The sequence below is a fragment of the Nipponia nippon genome, unplaced genomic scaffold, assembly GCF_047370975.1.
Source record: "Nipponia nippon isolate SJK-2023a ecotype South Korea unplaced genomic scaffold, ASM4737097v1 scaffold_12, whole genome shotgun sequence".
In the NCBI taxonomy this organism is placed as follows: domain Eukaryota; kingdom Metazoa; phylum Chordata; class Aves; order Pelecaniformes; family Threskiornithidae; genus Nipponia; species Nipponia nippon.
This window is the reverse complement of record NW_028262313.1, coordinates 1,246,375-1,265,561: the sequence shown is the minus strand read 5'-3', so window position 1 is coordinate 1,265,561 and position 19,187 is coordinate 1,246,375. Positions and strand designations below refer to the sequence as shown.

General features: G+C 53.1%; 1 protein-coding gene across 1 annotated transcript; it reads right to left on the bottom strand.

The window, feature by feature from the left end:
* Positions 1-5,654: 5,654 nt before the first annotated feature.
* On the bottom strand, positions 5,655-18,923 carry LOC104021100 (endothelin receptor type B). Its single transcript, XM_087748119.1, has 8 exons — positions 18,626-18,923; positions 13,447-13,974; positions 10,157-10,269; positions 9,457-9,661; positions 8,590-8,739; positions 7,707-7,840; positions 6,942-7,050; positions 5,655-6,084 (listed from the first exon to the last, which is right to left on the bottom strand). Exons 1-8 carry the CDS (start codon positions 18,632-18,634, stop codon positions 5,938-5,940), a joined length of 1,395 nt encoding a protein of 464 aa, XP_087604245.1. The 5' UTR covers positions 18,635-18,923; the 3' UTR covers positions 5,655-5,937.
* Between the last annotated feature and the right edge of the window lie 264 nt (positions 18,924-19,187).

Sequence of the window (19,187 nt, the reverse complement as noted above, 5' to 3'; positions counted from 1 at the left end):
CGCTGCAGAGGTGACGCTGCGTTCAGCTCAACATGGGTATGGAAAGTGACAGCTAGAAGGCAGCTCTTCCGCTCTTCCATCTTATTTCTTTCCCTCTCCCAGTGTCATCGCTGTTTCCTGCCCAGGATTCCCAGATCACAGAGTTTGCAGGTAGTCTGGTGCCCAGAATGAGCCCACCCCAGAGTCCACAGGGAGCAAAGGGGTGCAGTGCTGTGTAAAATCAAGCTTTTAGAGGCAGCACCCTCTCCCAATTTAAATCTTTCTGTTACTGGCACCAGTGCAGTTGGCTTCAACAGATACGGCCGGCCTTCCTTTTTAAACAGATCGCTATACAACGATACTCTGCTCATTTGGGGGGCGAGCTGAGTAAAAAAACCACTTGCCTTTTTTACCCCCCTGAAGAACGCGGGCACAGGCAAGCCCAGAGCACTCCTCCTGAGCGGGTTTAAAGGGTACAACACCGAAACCCCGGCCCTGCTCGCATCGGCTGGCAGCCAGCCCAGCGGAGGCCTTTCGGCGAGCGCGACGCGGCCTGAAATGGCAGGGGCATTTCTGCTCCGTGCTGGGCGTCGGGCTGTGAACCTTTCCAGTTTGCTCTGCGCAGGGGGGACACGCTTGTCTCTTCGGTGAAGGTCTGCAGTTACCAAAGGAACCTGCTGATGCTCAATTAAGTATTTAGCAGACTTTGCAGACCCCCTGCTGCTTAATAAGAAACACCCAGAGCTTTTCCTTTCAAACGCCAACATGTTTTATTAACGTACAGAGGAATAAGAGGGAGGATGTAAAATGCCAGGTTTTCTCTAGAAAGTCATTCTTTCAGCCGCAAATGGGCAGACTTGGTCTCTCTCGGACAGGCTGGCGGTGGGTTTGTGTTTGCAGGCGTTAGGCCAGGAAGCCCGCGGAGCCCTGCAGTTCATCATAAGCAGGAAAGTGGTTTCCCCAGGGCAGGGGGGAGAGGGTGATGGGGTGAATAAGGCAGGAGCGGACTCGTGCACCTGGGATCAATCTCAGCCCAGGTGTCATGGAGAATATTTATCAGGTCTCGGAAGCTGCTGGTTATTTCCTCCAGCATCCAGGGGATGCTGTGGGCCAGCCACGTCTTCCCCAAGCTGGGCTGCAAGGATCACTCTGTTCCCGGACATCCTCTGCCTGAGGAAGCAGGGAAGGGACGAGCATGCCCGTAAGTGCACAGCTCTTGGAATCACGGAATTGTTTAGGTTGGAAAAGACCCTTAAGATCATCGAGTCCAGCCGTTAACCCAGCGCTGCCAAGGCCACCACTAAACCATGTCCCTCAGCACCACATCTCCCCGGCTTTTAAATCCCTCCAGGGATGGGGACTCAGCCCCTGCCCCGGGCAGCCTGGGCCAGGGCCTGACAGCCCTTTGGGGGCAGAAGTTTTCCCTAATACCCAACCCAAACCTGCCCTGGCGCAGCTTGAGGCCGTTCCCTCTCGTCCCATCGCTTGTTCCTGGGGAGAAGAGACCGACCCCCCCCGGCTCCAGCCTCCTTTCAGGCAGTTGCAGAGAGCGATGAGGGCTCCCCTCAGCCTCCTCTTCTCCAGGCTGAGCCCCCCCAGCTCCCCCAGCCGCTCCTCCCCAGCCTTGTGCTCCAGCCCCTGCCCCAGCCTCGCTGCCCTGCTCTGGCCACGCTCCAGCCCCTCCATGGCCGCCTTGGGGTGAGGGGCCCAGCGCTGAGCACAGCATTCGAGGGGCGGCCTCCCCAGTGCCCAGCACAGGGGGACGCTCCCTGCCCTGCTCCTGCTGGCCACACCATTCCTGATACAAGCCAGGATGCCGTTGGCCCTCTTGGCCACTCTTCCCTGTGAACGGGCAATAGGAGCTGGCAGCAAGGAGCTGTCATTTGCACTTCCACGAGCAGCTAAAACTGTGCATGCATTCCTTCTTTTCTGATGTTCATTACTTTCCCTCTGAGCTGAAACCTGCTGCTCCTGCTCTTGGTTGCAGCCTCCGGAAGACCTTCTGGGGCTGGGAAGGAGCCGTTTGGAGGCCAACACAATCTGAGAGCTTTATAAGGGGACCGTTTCTGGTGGGTATCTCCGCTCTCCTCTCCCTCCCCTCTCCCGCTTGGTCAAAATTTGTGACGATGGTTTTAATAGGAGACATCTGGGAAGAAAACACGGGGGAAAGCTATACCAAAGGAGGCTGAAGGCGCTGTTAAACAGACGTGCAGCCAGTGTTAGTGATGCCCAGAGCTGGGATGAATTCATGGCAGTCCGTTGCAATATTAATAATGTGCAGATCTGAGACTGGTCGGTTTTGAACCGTTTAAGGCTAAAACGTTGATCTGAGTGTAGCTGCTAACGCAGATTAAATGATGATTAAATCTGCGCTTGGAGCATAAAAAGAGACGTCAGCCGCTTGGGGCCCCGGAGGTGAAGTAAGGTAAAAGGCTTCCCCTGTGTGCCAGGAATGGAATAAACCCGACTTTATTTTGCAGCAAGGAGGGCGGCAACAGCCAGGGACAGGTCTATAGCTTTAAACTCCCAAGTTTCTTTTTCTTTGCTCTTTCACCTTTTTGGCACTTGTGGCTGCTCTACCAGGAGGACACGCAGAGCTTGCTGCTCTCTCCTGCTTCTCTGAGGCACCGAGTGCGTTTTAGCTGGCTGCTGTGTCCCCAAAGAGAGCAGCATCTCCCTCCCCGTGTCCTGGTACAATGAGCTGGTGTCCACGTCCCTCCTGGGGCTGGAACGATCTTGTTTCTGAGGAAAGCTGCTTCTCCTGAGCCTCTGCCCAAGGGACCCTGTCTTCTGACAACTCCAGTTCATTTGGCATTATTGCTTTTTACGTAAGGGCAGCCCTGTGGCTGGCGTGGCAGGCTCAGGTGGGAAGAAGCCCGCTGCAAGCTGGCACCTGGGCTAGCAGAGGGGCAATGGGTGTGCCAGGAGGGCAGAGACGGAGGGGACGGAGGAAGTCACATTCCTTGCGCGTGTGCGTGCTCATCCTCAGCTTGTCCCCAGTGCTGATTTGGGGTGAAACTGGCCCTGCTCCGTGCATCTATTGGCCTTGAATCACCTGCTGTGACCCAGACTTTACCTGACAGATCTCCAGACCTGACCCACAGCATCCTCTGCTCGCTGGAGCTGTCAGCCTTTCCAGGGTGCCCAGGCTATGAGGGCACTGACCCAAATCAGCCCCCAGCAAGCGAGTCCCCTGCTTACAGTGTTCCTCACCTGTGTGACTCCCGTGGCAGGGTCCCCACGAGTCAGGGCTACGCTCCAGGCCTCTGCAATGCATTGAGGACCCCGAGAGAGAAAGATGTTGGCTCAACCTGTGACCAAAGCATCAGCCATTTCAGGTGGGTGGGAGGGAAGCTGTGGCCATAGGGTCAGAGCATCCCAGTTAGCTGCTAGCATCCTAAATACTGCCTGTTCTGGGACTTCTTTCCCTGCCAAGTGATCTGACACCTCCATGGGCCTCCCCGTTGCGTGGCCCAACAAGCAGACCCTTGTTTGAAGTGATGAGAGGTTTGTAATTAACGGGAACCCCCTGGTGACGCACGTGGCAGCAGATGGCAAGGTCAGCACATCCCATCTCTCTCTTCCCACCCTCCCTTCCAGCCAGCAGCGCCGCGCAGCCGCCCCGGCACCTCCCGAGCACGCTGGACCCAGAGCTCGGATGAGTGCCTGGGTTTTAGGGAGTACCAAGGGAGATGTGATGGTGGAGAGGTTAACCTGAAGCAAATCACTCCATAGCGGCCGCTTGCAACCCAGCCGGGCAGGCCCTGGGTAGGAGAGGGCCAGCCTCGTCCTGGCAGGAGACCGCTGCGGAGCTGGGCCGTCTGGAGCTGAATTTGCCACGATTTGGGGTAGGGCAGAATTTGAGCGAGACGTTGCATTAGGCTTGATGTGCCACTGGCTCACCCACTGCTGCGTCCCTGGAGAGGTACGAGGTGTTGGCTTGAAGTCACAGAATCCATTTGCCTGTAAATGTGGACAAATACAGAAATACATAGACTTCATAGATTTTTTTATAAGAACAATCATTAAAAAATATCCTTCTACTAAGATGTCGGCACTGGAATATTTCAGTCTTTATCAGTTTTCTCTGTTGACTTCATTTGTCCACCAACAGGGGCACAGCAGCAGCACTGCAAAATTGATACAGGCAAATCTGCTCTCGTGGGCAGGGGGGTTATAGAAAACGCGCTGGTCTGGAGATCCCTCAGTCTTTCTGCTTTTGTTGAAACCCCTTTGTTTTTCAAAAATGTGATTTGTTTGTAAAACATTGGCACTTCAGTGAAAGCTAAGCTAAAAAAAAAAAAAACCCAACACCTGGAAAATGTTTTGGTCTATTTGCAGGTCTTTTCTCCCTTTTCCCTCTCTCTCTTTTTTCCATGACAAGATGAAAAGGGGAAAGAGGAAAGAAAGAGAGAGAGGTAAGAGAGAAGAAGAAACCAACAGAAAAATAATCAAAAACTTGGTAACTAAAACTTTCTCATAGATTTTCTTAACGTTTTGGCAAGAGATGCAAGCATGTTTTTAGAAAAACATGCTGGAAAAGCACCCAGGGATTAATTATTTTAAATAGCGAATTTGTGAAAGCTCTGCCATATTTCAGTTAGCTCCGGCGGCTCTTTCAGCTGAGATCGGACCCTCCCCGTTGCCTTTTCCACCTTAGTTTGACCATGAGGACGAGCATCTCTGTCCCTACGAGTGGCATAAACCTTGGTGTCGTGGTGCTGTGGCCAAGACACATCGGGGTCCAGCCCCACTGCCCCGTTGGAGCTCAGCCTTGTTGGCACGGGGAAGACGAATTACAGGCATCAAAATGCAGGGCACCCCTTTTTTCCCTTCCACGCTGTGGCCTTGCGGGCGATCCCCCTGCCAGGAGCCAGGGGCTGAAGGGGGCTGTGGACTTTACAGCTGCTGAAGACGGCGGATCAAGGCTGGATGCTCTTCTGGAAGGGCACATCTGGATCCTCTCCCTTGCACAGGAGGAGAATTAGCTGCTTCCAGGTTACGCAGGGAGTTGGAAAGGTGAGGGCTGGTTCCTTGGTGCCAGCTTCACCTGGATTTGAGCCATCTCTGCCTTCCCTTTCCCAGCCTTACAGAAGGACAGCCCCTTGGGCCAGCAGCGGTGCCTGGCTAGCCAGGAGCTCTCCTGTCCCTGGGGAGGCTGGAGCAGATGGTTTGGCTGGATGCCGCCCTTAGCTTCTGCCAAGGACGCCTGGTCCCCCGAGCCGCGCAGTCACCTACAGGCACCTTCTTGTGCCATGCCCAGGCGGGGTGAATGTCATCCCTGGGTGGGCAGCCCGGGGCAGAGTTCCCAGGAAAAGGTAAAGAGGAGGGGGGCTTGTAGGGCTCCCCAGGTCAGGCTGGTCACACAATGAAACCAAGTTACTGCCCATCTCTCCCTACCATGAACAGGAGGAGATTTCAGGCCATTGATGGTCTACCAGACATACATGGTGCCTGGATCTTATCCTGGCTCTCTGCCCGGGGACAAACTGTCCCAGCAACAGAAGGAGATGATAAGGGATGTTATCAAAGCTTTCCTTTGGCTTTTTGAGCTGGAAATTGTCACTCATGGTCCTCTCCCTATCCTCCTCATCCCTCAAAGTGACCGCATCTCAACCTTCCTTCCCTTTTCACACACGTTTTCCCACCCCACGTTTCCACCCGAGACAAATGGCTGTAAGTCACTTGGTTTTCCTGCAAGGAAATGAAAAATCCTGCAAGGATCTGAATCCCCTTCCCCCTCCCCCAGAGGCGACTCGGACCAGAGGAGGGATCGGGGTGGTTCAGAGCTAGTCCCAGGGGTCCGTGAAATGCTGCAGCTCCTTCCAGGTGGGTTACGACATGAAGGCAAAAACAATTCAGGCCCGGCCAGGAAACAGTTGTGCAAGAGAAATGGAGGGGTCCTGCCATCTTGGCAGAGTGCCTTCTCCTCTCGGCCCCACGGGTGGCACGGCTTTGCTAGGAGCTGTATTTGTTACTCAAGCGGGAGCTGCTCCGGTCCAGCCCAAGCTCCTGCCCGTTGGCTTTCCACTTCCCAACAGAGCCCTTCTCGTCCGTCGGCGTGATGCTCAGAGCCGGCCGCTGGCACCAGCAGCACAGGCAGGACTGTGAGGAGACAAGAGGGTGGAGAGAGAGGTTACAAGCGCAGGTTACAGGGTAAAAGAGGAGGGACTGTTCCCTCACCGATGTTGGCAAGTCAACCTGCGCAGTGCCAGGCTGAGAAACGCAGCCTGCATTTCTGAGCCTTGCCGTCCTGCAGATCTGCTGGGAGCAGGTTTTCCAAGACAGGGCTGGTGTGGGTTGCAAATGAAGTTACCAAAATCTTGGGTACCTCTTGCAGTAGTGTTTTCTTGTCCTTGCGGGACAGAAAATAGGGGTAATGTTTAGCTGGGCTCAACTCTTTTTGCTGGGAAGTGATTCCCATCCTATCCCCTTCCCTTCCTTTCTCAGGGCTCAACTACTCCTGAAAGTTATCTCCAAATAACTTGTGCTCAAAGTTTAAAGCAGCCCCAGATCCTGGTGTAATGGTTTGTGGGGACGCTTCTGATCCAGAACAAGGACTTTTTTGGCTTGTCCTGGGTCCTGCACCGGCAAAAGCCTCCCCGTAGCAGGGCAGCAAGCTCTAGTGTACTTGAAGCTGGGAAGAGAGGCACCTAGCCGGGGGAAAATTTGGGAGAAGAAATATGATCGGTATATGAACAAACAGGGGAATCCTGTGTGTCCCTGATGGGGCATCTGTCTGGGAGCCAGGAGCTGCGAGGTCCAGACCTGTTTCTGCCGCTGCTTGCTGGGTTTGTTTCCAAACCACTCCCCAGCTTTCCCCCCATCTCGTAAGCACAGAAGTCCACTGCAACGGGGGTGCCTCTGGCTGCACAGTGCCTGGTCCGTGGGAGCTTGTGCCCCTGGGACGGGTGTCTGGGAACAGTCACCATAGCCAGGAGCTCTGGAGGGGTCAACCCTACCTGGAAGCAGTTCTTGAATTTCTGACTGACAAAGTAGAGAGCCACAGGGTTGATGCAGGAGTTGAGGGAGGCCATGTTGATCCCGAAGTAATCCATCACCAGGAGGAAACTGAGGCGGGAGGGGAGAGAAGAGGGTGGGCGTGTTGGAAGCTCACTGAGCGGAGAACTGAGGGAGGGTCTCCAAACTGCCTGCAAACTGCCGGGCTCGGGAACCTGCTTCCACGGAGGGCCAGGGACTGAAAACACAGAGGTGAGCACAAAGCAGTCCCTCCTGCAGGTGGGCAATTGCCCAACACTTTTTCTTGCGAGGAACATTTCCCAAGGAAACGAAAAGCATGAGGTCTGATTTCCCCTGGTGACTTTGATGTTCTCAAACTCAAGCACAGTAGCAGTGTCTGGCCTGAACCGGATTTTGGCGTGATGGGTAAAGAGGACAGGGGAAGACAGGCACCTACCAAGTGGCAGAAAGTGTGCACAGCCCTCAGAGGTGACGCAGTCCCTTCAGCCCCGCAGGGAATGTTTCTCTGCCCCGGAGACCTCTTTAACCCATAGCTTTATAGACACATTTCAAAATTTAATTTCTTGTGTTCTTATGGCCCCACACACCCTTTCTCTGTGCTCTCAGGAGAGCAATGCCATCTAGAAAGGAGCTATTGGAACAAGGTGTTTGGAAGGCAACTCCACCAGCCTGCAATGAGCCCAGCAGAGCCGCTGCTGGCGCCCGCAGGGGTTCCCAGCACGGTGCCCTCCTGCCGAGGCCCCTACCTGAGCAGTTCACATCTGTTGGGGTCCATCTGGTCATAGATGGTCTTTTTGAGGATGCGGCTGAGGTGGAGCGGCAGCCAGCAGAGCGCAAAGATCACCACGAGGCAGAAGACAGTCTTGGCCACCTCCCGGCGCTGCGAAGAGAAGGTGGGCAGGAGAGAAGGGATGGTCTGGCTGAGCACTGGAGAGTGGGTGGAGCAAAGCACGATCTCCCTTCAAGTAATTTCTGTAATCTGATGACAGCTGGGCACCCCTTTTGAGTCCAAAGCACAACCTGCAGGTCCCAGCTCCTGCATCATGAGGAGGACTCCGAGATCCAGGCTGCAGAAAGGGGTAGGGTACCAGCAGCACAGTACGGACCAGGCTCCCTCCCGCCCCTTCCCACCATTGCTCCTGGTGACTTTGCTGCGGTGATACTCCCTGGGACATGGGGGCCTCATCCATCCACCCTTCACACTGTGTTATTGTGACAACCAGCTGGTCTGCCTCAAGGCATCATTCTGCAAAGCGTGGGAGGGGACAGTAAAATACTCTTTTCCCTGCACACCTTGTCTGTGATATGGTACATTCAGCATTTGGTGTGATCTGGGCTGGCACAGCACAGCCAGAGATAAACGACCATAAGAAATTGAAAAGCAAGCTGGTCCGTGGCCAGAAGGCTGGTGGTTTGGGTTGTCCCTGAGACTGGAGACTGTAGAGCTGAAGGTCCATCTCCCCGGTTTAATCCACGCATCTGCATCAATGTGCCAATGTCTGTTGACCGCTGTGAGGCTATGTCAGCTCATGCGCGTCCTTCACAGGGACAGCTGCACGTTCTCCCCTTTGACAGCGCTCCCTCCTGTTTTGGGAAATATCAGAGCTTCTGCCCTCCCGGTTTTCTTACCCGTTTCATGTGGTCATTCAGAGCAATTCTCATGCCATTTCTCTTGCTCAACATCTCGCATGACATGAGGGTGTAGAAGATGCCAGTGCATACCAAAGGGAGGCAGAAATAGAAGCCAAAAAGCCACCAGTCCTTCACATCACGGTAGAACTACATGCAAAAGAAAGAGCAACTGAAAACTGGGGAAAGGGGGGAGGGGGAACTGGGGGAACTGGGGCATGAACTGACCCTGTCCCTGACACCGATGCTGGCCTGTAGCAGACACTTCTGATGTGTGGAAGCGTAACAGCTCCTGTGCTAACTGCACAGGGGATTATCTTCCCTCAAGGCTGGTGCACGTTTAAGCTAAAGAAGTAAAGGCTGGTTTACATCTGGCTGCCAGTCCAATCTAGCACTCTTGTGCAAGAAACTGTTGCAAGGAGCTTATTTGGCAGACACCGTGGGATGCGTTCTGACGCTTTGTAAAGGTCTTCATTCCCTTGCTCACCCTTACCTGCCCCTGCGATAAAGGTTACCCACGCAGACTGGTTGTGAAGACTCTCTTTGGCCTGCTGGGACAGTGGAGCACGTTCTGAAGCTCCCCGAGATGTGTCGTGGCCTTCTGATGTGGATGGCGAAGACACGACACAGCTTAAAGACCAGCTGCCAGTTTTCTGGCCCCACATTCAAAGCAAGTCTGCCCCATGTCACTACAATGCTGGGTCTTCTGTGCTTTGTCTGGTATTGCTCTCCCTGTGTCCACCCCAATGGCTAGAAGAAGCCACTACAGAAGCATCTGATCCTCTAATCAAGGAGGGAGGAGGATGCTCCGGTTGCCTGTGTCTCCCTCTCCCTCACACTGCAGCTGGGGTGGGACAGAGTACGTACCATCATGAAGCTGGATTTCTGTTCGGAGGCAAGCATGCACACCCACAGGTGTTGTTCCCAGTAGCTGAGCTCCACCATGTCAAAGGCTATAGCTTCGGGGACTGCAAGCACAATGGCCACTGCCCAGATCAGCATCACCTCCACTGCCTTCCACATGGGGATCCCTATCCCCTGGATCCGACTCCAGGATGCCACTGCTCGGTACCTGCCCAACGTGTGGGAATGCAACAGGAGCAGATTGGAGTGAGAAAAGCAACGGTCAGGAAGGGGACGAGAAGGTGCAGATCAGAGTTGTCCCCAAAGGCCCTTTCCCTTACGCCTTCTTCCTCCACCCCTGAACCTTCCCCTTCAGTGGAATGGGAAAAATCAGAAAGAGGGGCTCAACGGATGAACGTGACGGTGGCTATCCTTGGCTGATGTCTACTTGCCGTTGGGGAGCTGCCACCCTTCCCCACCGCCCCAGGAGTTGTTCCAGCACATCACGATCCTCCCCTCAAACTTTTCCAGCAGGATTTAAACTCTGTCACCAGAGTCAGTTCCTGTTGGATTTCAACTCTGCGTGACAGCACCCCATCCCCATCTCTGAATTTGGCCTGGGACCAAGCCGCCCTCCAGTCTGCCTTTTGGTTACAAAGAAGGGACATGCTATGGTCAAAGAAGGGTCAGGCTGGGCAGTGCAGCTGTAGAAGTTGTTTCTTACCTGTCGATGCTGAGAGCACAAAGGCTGAGGACCGTGATACCCACTGAAGCCTTCTGGATGAAGGGGACCAGCTTGCACACCTGCACGCCAAAGGGCCAGTCCTTGGCCAAGAGCTGGGGAAGAACCGCAGGGTTAACGGGCTGCTTCGGGAAAGCGTGTCTGGCTTGCTGTCACAGCAGGTGGTTACCCACAAGGTGTGAGAAGCCCACAAAGAGCAGCTGAAAGCACCCTGATGTTACCTCCGCTGGGATTACACGGTGTGTGCTCTCCGGTATTGTGTGTTGTACTGGGAACCATTCGTTTCCCCAAGGGCTCATTTTGAGATGAGTTGATGGAAGGATGGTCCAGACACCAGGTCCTAACTCCAGACCCTGGGTGGTTTTGAATGGATCTGAGTCCTAAATGCCACAATGGGCTTTGGGTCGCTTTCAGAGGGAAAATGGGTGTCATTCTCTGAAAGAGCCAAAATCCAGCAAGGACAGCTTCTTTCAAGGTGGCTTTCAAAGCCATGTAGTCTTAAGCCCTTACCATGCTCTGACCCTGTACCACGCTTAGACAGAACACATACACTGTGGCTCCAAGCGCAGCTGGGGCAAGCGGAGGGTATCGGTGGGGACAAGATGCCCTGAAGGCAGGAGAAATCCAGGCCCCTCACTCATGAGGACTCACTTATATCCCCATGACACCTGGAGCCCATCCTAAGGTTACTCAGAACCACCCCCCTGTGCAAGGTCTTTAATTTGGCCTCAGCAAGACAAATCAATCCAGAGCAAGACAAATCAATCCAGAAGCTCCCCTGGAAATACGGGTCTCAGGTGAAGGAAAGCGACCAATCCTACCCTTTCCTTTGGTCTGCAAACCTGGGTAGTCCACCCATCTCATCTGTTACTCTCATAAGGGAGACACACCGTGAGGGATCTGGGCTACTTGTAGGACCAGGTTGCTCGCAGTCAGTCTGGGCTTCTCTGACAAGCAACCATTTCTCCTCCAGGAGGTGGCTGGAAGGGAGAGGTGCAGAAGGGAGAGGAGTTGCTCAGGTGGCCTAGGGAAATCCTGAACATCAGTCAGGAAATGTCAGTGTAGATGTGGCCAGAGCAGGGTCTCCCGACCCTGGAGATTTGACCCAGTTTTCCTGTTACAAGGCAGGCAACACCAATGCAAGATGTTGTCCTTAGCCTGGACAAAATATCTTGACTTTTCTTTGTGCTGGTTGCCAGCTGTGCTAGTTGCAGCTCCAAGAGATGGCCAAATGTGTCTCCAAGCCAGCAGACTGTGTTAACAGGAGGTGTCCTGTAGATGAGGTCTTTGGTCTAAGCCACGAATTCTGCACAAAGTTCAGTGCAAGCCCATTTGTTGCCTGACCAGGACGCAGAGCTGGGTATTGAGCCTGTGACTGGTTTATCTGCCAGCTTTCCTCAGTGAGGTCATTCCCACAGCCGCCATCTGGTCCCACGTGCCCCTTTTTTACGATACGTAGGACCTTCCTACAACAGAGACTTGTGAAATATGGCAGAACTGGGCAAACGGATCCTGAAGGGAAGGGCTGTCAGACCTATGTCCTGACATATGACACAGTCCTGTTGTATAAGCCTTGTTTCTTTGGGAACCCAGGCTAAAACCAACCCAACCGCCTCGATATTGTGGGCGATATAAACGTGACGGATGGACTCTGCAGTCCAGATCCCCCCAAGTGGAGAAGCATTTGCATGGAGCGAGGTCTGCCAGATATTTTGCTGTTGCTGTTAGTCTGTTCTTGTTAAATGGATGTTGCATGACCCAGATTCTTTCCCTGGCTGGATGGTGCATTTCCCATCAAGTGTGGCAAAGGCAGGATTAAAATGTAAATCTTCCCTGCCTTGGTTTTGACTGGGGACAAATATTGGAGGGGCTTTGCTCTTCAAGTTTTGGCGGGGTTCAGCTATGACCATGCTTGTTGGGCTCCCTCTGCAACCTCTGCCCGTGCAATGGGTGCAGGGTAGAGGCGACCGCCGGGAGAGCTGCTGGCGTCGCAGCCGCGTTCCCCGGACTGCGTCTCCCCTCTTGGGCAGAACAAATTGTGCTTTATTCAAAGCCAAGGGGGACCGTTGGGTGGAAACGGAGATGGGCTGTACCCCGTGGGTGGAAGGGGGCAACATTCCCCTTGGCCAGTGCTGCTGGCCCCAAGCTAGTCTGTTTTCTTGCATATGAGTGAAACCTTCTGCATGGATCCGTATTCTTGTAACAGTGGGGATCATCCAGCTCGTGGAGAACCTGTTTGTTTTGAGCTAAAAAACCTTTATAGTTTTCAATCCATTTTCACTCAAAGTGTATCTGTTCACAGTGATTTGAGACCCTCTGCCAGCCACATCTGGTTGTTCTCACTGTCAAATTATATGCACCTTCTCTCTACTTTGAATTTCTCTGCCTTCTCCCCCTGCCACCCAGCCTGCTCAATCCAGGACCTCTCTGGCACTCAGTTTCCACTTTTCAGGCTAAAGCTTCCCTTTGACAAACAAATCTGGCTGAGCTCCAAGTCCTTCACCCCATGGCATCTCTTCCAACCCTTCCTAGAAACCTCTGGCTCCAGCCCACCAAAATCTGTCTCAAGCAGTGGGTGAGAAAGATCTGCAATAGCCGAGACACAACTCACGGATGTCCTAACACACCTTCTGCTCTTAACTGGGATCTCAGCTCTACTGCCCGCATCTGCCTGGCCCTCTCTGTCCCAATGCGTCGTGCAGAGTTGAGGTTCCCCTGATTATTTGTTGTGCCTCTTCTCTCTAGTTTAGGGGGCAATGTCTCTGAAAGAGGCCCCTGTTTTATCATACAGCCCCCTTCCTTGCTCCTGGATGAGTCTTCACGTTTAGCTAGAATAAAAAAGATATTTGCTTGAGGCTGATTAACTGAACTGTGCGGGGAGAAGCGTCCCCAGCACAGAAGAACAATAATTTTTGCGCAGCTGAAATAAACATCAGGTTGTAATGTCAGGACACTGCAAGTGATTCTTTTCTTGTGATTTTAGATGAGATTTAAAAGATCTGGAAGGTTGTGTGCTTGTGTGTTTGTGTGCATAACACAGCTGTAGCTGAGAACACCTCTGCTTTCCCAGGAATGTACTCTGAGCTTTTTGTCTGTTTATGTTTTTCTCATCCTTTCCAGAGCAGAAACACCCTCCCCCTCTCCCTTGCAAAAATGGAGCCTACAATGAAGAGCGGAGGATAGATATTCCCCAGGGCACCGGGGCAGGTGGGAGCAGACACCATCCCTGCAATCACCAGGCTGCCGCAGCACTCGTGCCACACGGAGCCTACCTTATACACGTTGATGGGCAGAGCAATGAGGATGTAGAGAAGGTCTCCGAGCGCCAAGCTAGCAATGAGGACATTTGGCCCATTCCTCATGCACTTGTTCTTGTAAATGATCCTCAGGAGCGTGGAGTTCCCGATGATACCTACTATGAAGATGGTGCAGGACACGATGGTATTGATGTACTTGAAGATGTGTCTGATGTCTGCAGGCTTCACGCACACGGGCAGCAGGGGTGGCTCAGAGCTGGTGCTCCTGGGGAGGATCTCCGAGTGGTTCGACAGCTTGCCATCCAGGAACAGGCTTGGCTGGACCAGACTGTAAACCTGCTCCTGGCTAAGCACCTCAAAGGGGACGGTGCTCTCCTGGAAAGCCCTTGGGGTCTGGCCGTGTGCCCCAGAGAAGAGGCAAGTCAGGAAAATGCCTAGAGCGGTGGGAGCAGAGATTCTCGCCATTGAGGACCGAACGGCAAAGCTGGGAGCAGAAGTCCTGGCAGTGCTTGTGGGACGCCCTTGCTTGGGTCTTGGTTGGATCTGCAGGTGGAGAAAGGGACAAAGGAGAGAAATTGGTTAGCAGAGGAAGGAGGAACAAGGTGACAATGAATGAAAGCAGTTGCTGGAGAAAGTCCATCATCACAGTGATCAGAAATAATGCCAGATTAGATCCCATCTGGTCAAAGCAGCTGACCCCTGTGGGTGGGGGTCTTTGCTGCTAAAATTAAACACGCCTGTTTAGAAACACAGACTAAAAGGAAAACAAGCAGTCTCTTATGCCTCTCACACAGTATTTCAGCAAACGAGGGCACCTGCCTCTTCTCAGATAGGTGTGTTGAATCAGCTATTGCACCTTCTGAGGCTGGTAGTGCTGCTCTCCCAGCAAATCTGACTTTTCTGCCCAGCACAGCCTTTTATGCCCACCCCACGCCCCTCATTTAGTTTCTGACTGTTTGAAGCAGCAGTTTTGGGGCACCTGCCCTGTCAATGCCTGCACATCTGGGTGATTCTGCAAACCCCATCTCAGGATCCGCAGAACCAGTGGACCTTTTCTTCCAGTTCGTGCCATGGGAAAACTGGAGCAGCACTACCATCCCACCCTTCAGCAGATCCCATGGACTGTCGTGCACCATCTTTCAGTGCATAATGAAGACTCAGCACAGTCTTGCTGGGAACCATGATGGGAAAATACTACAAGGGTTTTTCCAGAAATGCTGTATTGATACCTGACATCTTATTCCAATTTATGTGCAAGTAGAACAGCCCCTCCTTCCCCATCCTTATCGTCGTTAATTGAACCACTTCCTTTCCAAATCCACTGTGCCCATTCAACTCAATACTCAGGGATATAAATCTCCCTGTGCTGTCCGCAGTTTTGACTGCTGAGCACAGTAAAAGGTCTCTCAAGCTCACCAAGGCTGGAGCACTACTAATAAATACCATCGGAGTGGGTTCTGCTTTGCAAATCTCAGACAATGCTTTCAGGCAGGACTAGCCAAGCTGCTCCACAACCACATGAGAAAGCTGAGAATGGCCGTAGCACTGTCCTGGCATGATGGGAATTTGTGGAAGGGGCTTCTGGATGATCCAGATACGGCCACCAGTGGGAAGTGAGGCCGGAGAGAGAGTGGAAGATGTCAGCACCCTGTCAGTCCGTGCCCCAGCACTGCCGGTGCCACAGACAGGGGCAGATCTTGGGTCTCCTGGTTAGAGTGGGTGAAGAACAGGTTTCTCAAACTATGAAACTTTACAGCTTTGAAGGGAGGAAAAATTGCTGTGCTTAGACTGAAAGCAGGAGTCTTTTCTTGTTTCGCTGGGATGTGCTCTGCTCCAGGAGAGCCAGTTAGGCAGGGACTGAGGACTGCCTGGGATTAGAGATGGGACTTCAATCTCCACTCTGACTCCACCAGGCAGAGTTGGGCTCTGAGCCCAGACCAGCTGTACCCCACAGATCTGCTCCCCAGGACCATTCAGCCAGGGCACTCCTGGGTTGTAGCACAGTTCCCCCTGCCCAGGACCGGGGGGACGCCAGGACCAGCAATGCGTATATGGTGGGAGCATGCTGTTCCCACTCTGGGAAGGCATGGCCAAGCCAACCATGAGTCCTGCTAGGTACAACCGTAGCTTCTCTAGATACAACTGTGCATTCCTCATGTGTCAGGGGCTCAGGCCAGGCTTTGTGCCTTTCTTTGTTTGGAAGACTCCACGTATAATCAGCATGAAGTTGGACTCTTTCCCAACAAACCAGCCTAGCCAGACCTACCCTTTTCTCACTTTCACCCTACTGCTCTTGCCAGAAAATCTAAATCAGGCTTAGTTCTTCCTGACCCTCTTATGTCCTTCAGTCAGGTCCTTAGTATTTTAAACTGTAAACAAGCAGTGTTAGGAAGAAGCCTAAAATTTATTCCCAGTTATGTGTCAAATATAGGCAATAAAATAACCAAATCCCTTCAATCACAGTTTGGACCTCGTGAACTAGAGAGCTAAGTTTTCTGTTCTGTTAAAACAGTCACATTTTAAGGATGTTTCTTTTTTAGTTTGAATCCTTATAATGGCATCTTAGATACGGTTTCACCACAGGAAAGTTAAAGATCCCATCACTTTTCAGCTCATTATAAGCATACTTCTATCTGCTAAAATATTCATGCCCGGTGCTAAGCAATCTTGTGTATTCTCTGTGCCTTTTATCTTTGCAGACTCAAACAGCTTTGCAAACTTATCTTGCAGATAAGCCGCGTTGGTATGAGCCAGAACAGGTACTATGAAGTTATCTGCCTGCCGCTGGCTGAAAAAAAAGAGCAGTTTTGATGACTTGAAGGGCATTTAGAGAAGAGTCTCCATATGATAGTTGGGAATCAACCCATATCTGGCCTGTAAGCTCCCTGCTCTCGGAGGTGCGTAGGTATCCCATCACTGAGGGATACTTGCAGGTGTATGGGATCTGAAAACTGGGGAAACCCTCAGCCCATACTTTCCCTCCTGCACGGGCAGAGCCAATTTCCTAAGGAGGGGACGGTGGGATGCCAGCTTGTCACCTTGGGTAGCCAGTATAAAATACTAAGGGAAGGGACTAAGCTATGCACCAGAAGACCTGGTTCTTAAGGGGCTTAGACAAGGAGGAGCCTCCTTCCACAAAAGACCCTTTCGAGATGCATTGGTCAAAGCTGAGGACTCATAAAGTTGTCACCAGTCAGTGTGTGGAGAGGAATGTTCCCACCTGCTTGCTGGAACAATCTTGGTCCTTGGCGGCTACGAAAGTCCTGGTACCCTCCGTGGTCTCAGCACATCCCTAATCAGCCTGTTGCCAAATCTGGGACCTTGTGACCAGAGAAACTTCTCCGACACCACCTTCTTCCTGATATTTACCTAAGCATCTGCTCCAGCTGCTGTCCTGGAGACAGCTGACCAGGAGGGAGTTTGCTCTAACCTGTTTTGATGTTGTTCTCAGCCGTGACTCCTGCTCAGGTGCTGGGCACCCAGCTACATTGGGAAGCAGGGGAAGAAAGGAAGGGAGAGAACGGATAAATAACCCGAAGGAGCACAAACCTGACTCGTTGGAGACCTGGGCACAAATCCCTGCTCTGACTTGGTGCAGGGACTTTAGCCTGCACCCTTGCTAAGGTCCTCAGCTCTCCGTCCTGCCCCAAGCTACACCAGGGGCAGCTGTCTCATGGGTGGGTGCCCTGACCAATGCCCTCCTCTCCTCCCCACTATGCCCACAGGATTGGGGCTCACAGGAGAGGGCAGACCCAGCTCAGAATTCCTACCTGGGATCCTTGAGGGACTGGGCAGCTCACAGGGAGCAGCTTTGGATGGCACAGACAAATGTCTGCCACTCAGGGCTGTCTGGGGGCTTGGAGAAAGACGGTGGCTCCTCGAGTCAGCAGCTGACAGAGGGGTACCAGAGCATCCCTGGGTGCACACAGCATGGAAAGTTGTGTTCTGTGTCCTCTGCAGCAGCGGCTGCTCCTACCTGCTCTCCCCAGTGCAAGACTACAGAGCCTGGCGTAGCGGTTCAGCCCCCGGGTGTTTGACAGAAGAGCTCATGTGAATGAGTATCACAGGACATGGCTCACTGGATCCTGCCCATCCCCTCCACAGCTCAGCTGCAAAGCACTGAAGAAAAAAAAAGCACTTCTCCCTTGTCTTGCCTTAAAATCCGGCAAGTTAGTAAAAGAGAAGCATTGTTTTCTCCTGTTCAACAGCCCATTTACTTCTTGCCCTTCATGCTGCCTCTCATATCTCAGAGTGCTTGAAAGCACAACCCTTTCTCACTTGTGGGGGAAACTGAGGCATGGGGGCATCAAGAAGCTTGTTCAGTGCCCAGCAGACGTGAAGCCAAAGGCAGCATTGCTTGACCCAAAATCCTCTGAGCTTTGTTCATGTTGCCGATCCTCTGGGGCAGTGACTTGGTGCCTGAAGGCGCCATCCCCATCCCACCTGCCCAGAGCTGGGGCTCTTCTGTTAGCAAATCGACACATGAAACTGGAAATGCCCTTTATGCTGCGCTGAGTCCAAATCGCAGCTGAAACCAGTGGAGTCATGAGGTGGGCATCAGAGAATGATTCCCAGAGAGGAGACGAGACTGAAAACCATTGCCATAACCCTGCACAGCTTGCTTCCGTCTGAAAGGTGCCAGGCGCGGGCCAGGGGACTTGGGACTCCTCTTGCCTGGGAGCCCAGGAGAGCCGACCACATCCCAGGTGTCGTCCTTATCTCAAGCCAGCCTCTCCTGCCATGGCGTGCTGCCTGCTGTCCCTGCTGTCCTGCCTCTAGCAGGGCAGGCTGCCTTCGACAGCAGCGCTGCTTGCGCTCTCCTTCCAGACTAACCTTGCCAAACGCAAGACAGACCTTTTCTGCGGATAAACATCTCTTGCAGCAAAAATGCCATGGGTGGGGGAAAGGGGAGAGAAAGGCAGATGATAACACTATGTCCCCAGCTCCTTCCCTGACCTGAACCCAACCTGGTCCACACGCAGAGGGTCCTTCCCCCCAGAGCTGTGCTGGATTTCGTCCCGTGCACCCTCTCCCTGCCCACCTGTTAGACCTTGCTCGGGCACCGTGGTCCCTTCAATGCCTCCCCCGGTGGGAGGATTTGAAAAACGTGCAAAAACTCACCCCGAAGCAGAAAATCATTTTGTTTGCAAATTAGTGCATGGAGCAGCAAAACTTTTCATCGGAGTTAAGTTACCTTCCTCATAACCACGAACTTTGGATGCTCCCGGGATCAGTTTCTTTCTCTCTCACGGCTCCTCACTGCACGAGCAGCTGGGCATGTCCTGCAGGCCCTGGGAGAACTGCCGTGCTGTAGATCCTGGAGTTTGCTTTTGTGTGTGGGCTTGTGCTCAGGGGAGTGCTTCTTCCCTCTCGTGACTTGCCGAGGTCTCTCTAAACAGAGTGGTTGGTTATATAGAAAATCACAGGGCTCCCCCTGAGCACAGCTCCTGCAACCAATAGGCGAAGCACGGGACAGGGATGTAGGAGGAGGGTGAAGCAGGAGAAACGCAGGACAGCTCTGTGAAGGAGATGAAAATAATAAACAAATAAAGCTCGAGGGGGAGGGAGGGAGCTGGGGGAAGGCTGCTGACCGCAGGGCAGCGTGCCTGCTCGGCACGTCCTAGTGGCGGGCTCGGAGGAGCCCCGTGGCTGTGTTTTGGTGAAGGAAGCTGCAGCCCTAACCACCTTTGGGGAAAGAAGACATCAAAGCCTTCTCTGCCGGGGTGTATACAGCCAGCTGCTGGAGCTTTTGAGGA

Bases quoted from the DNA above. Each gene is read 5' to 3' on its own strand.
- LOC104021100 (XM_087748119.1), bottom strand. The intron at 8,740-9,456 runs GTACGTACTCTG...TTTTGCATGTAG, and splicing joins AGAAATCCAGCTTCATGATG to TTCTACCGTGATGTGAAGGA. The intron at 6,085-6,941 runs GTAGGGTTGACC...GTCTCCTCACAG, and splicing joins AATTCAAGAACTGCTTCCAG to TCCTGCCTGTGCTGCTGGTG.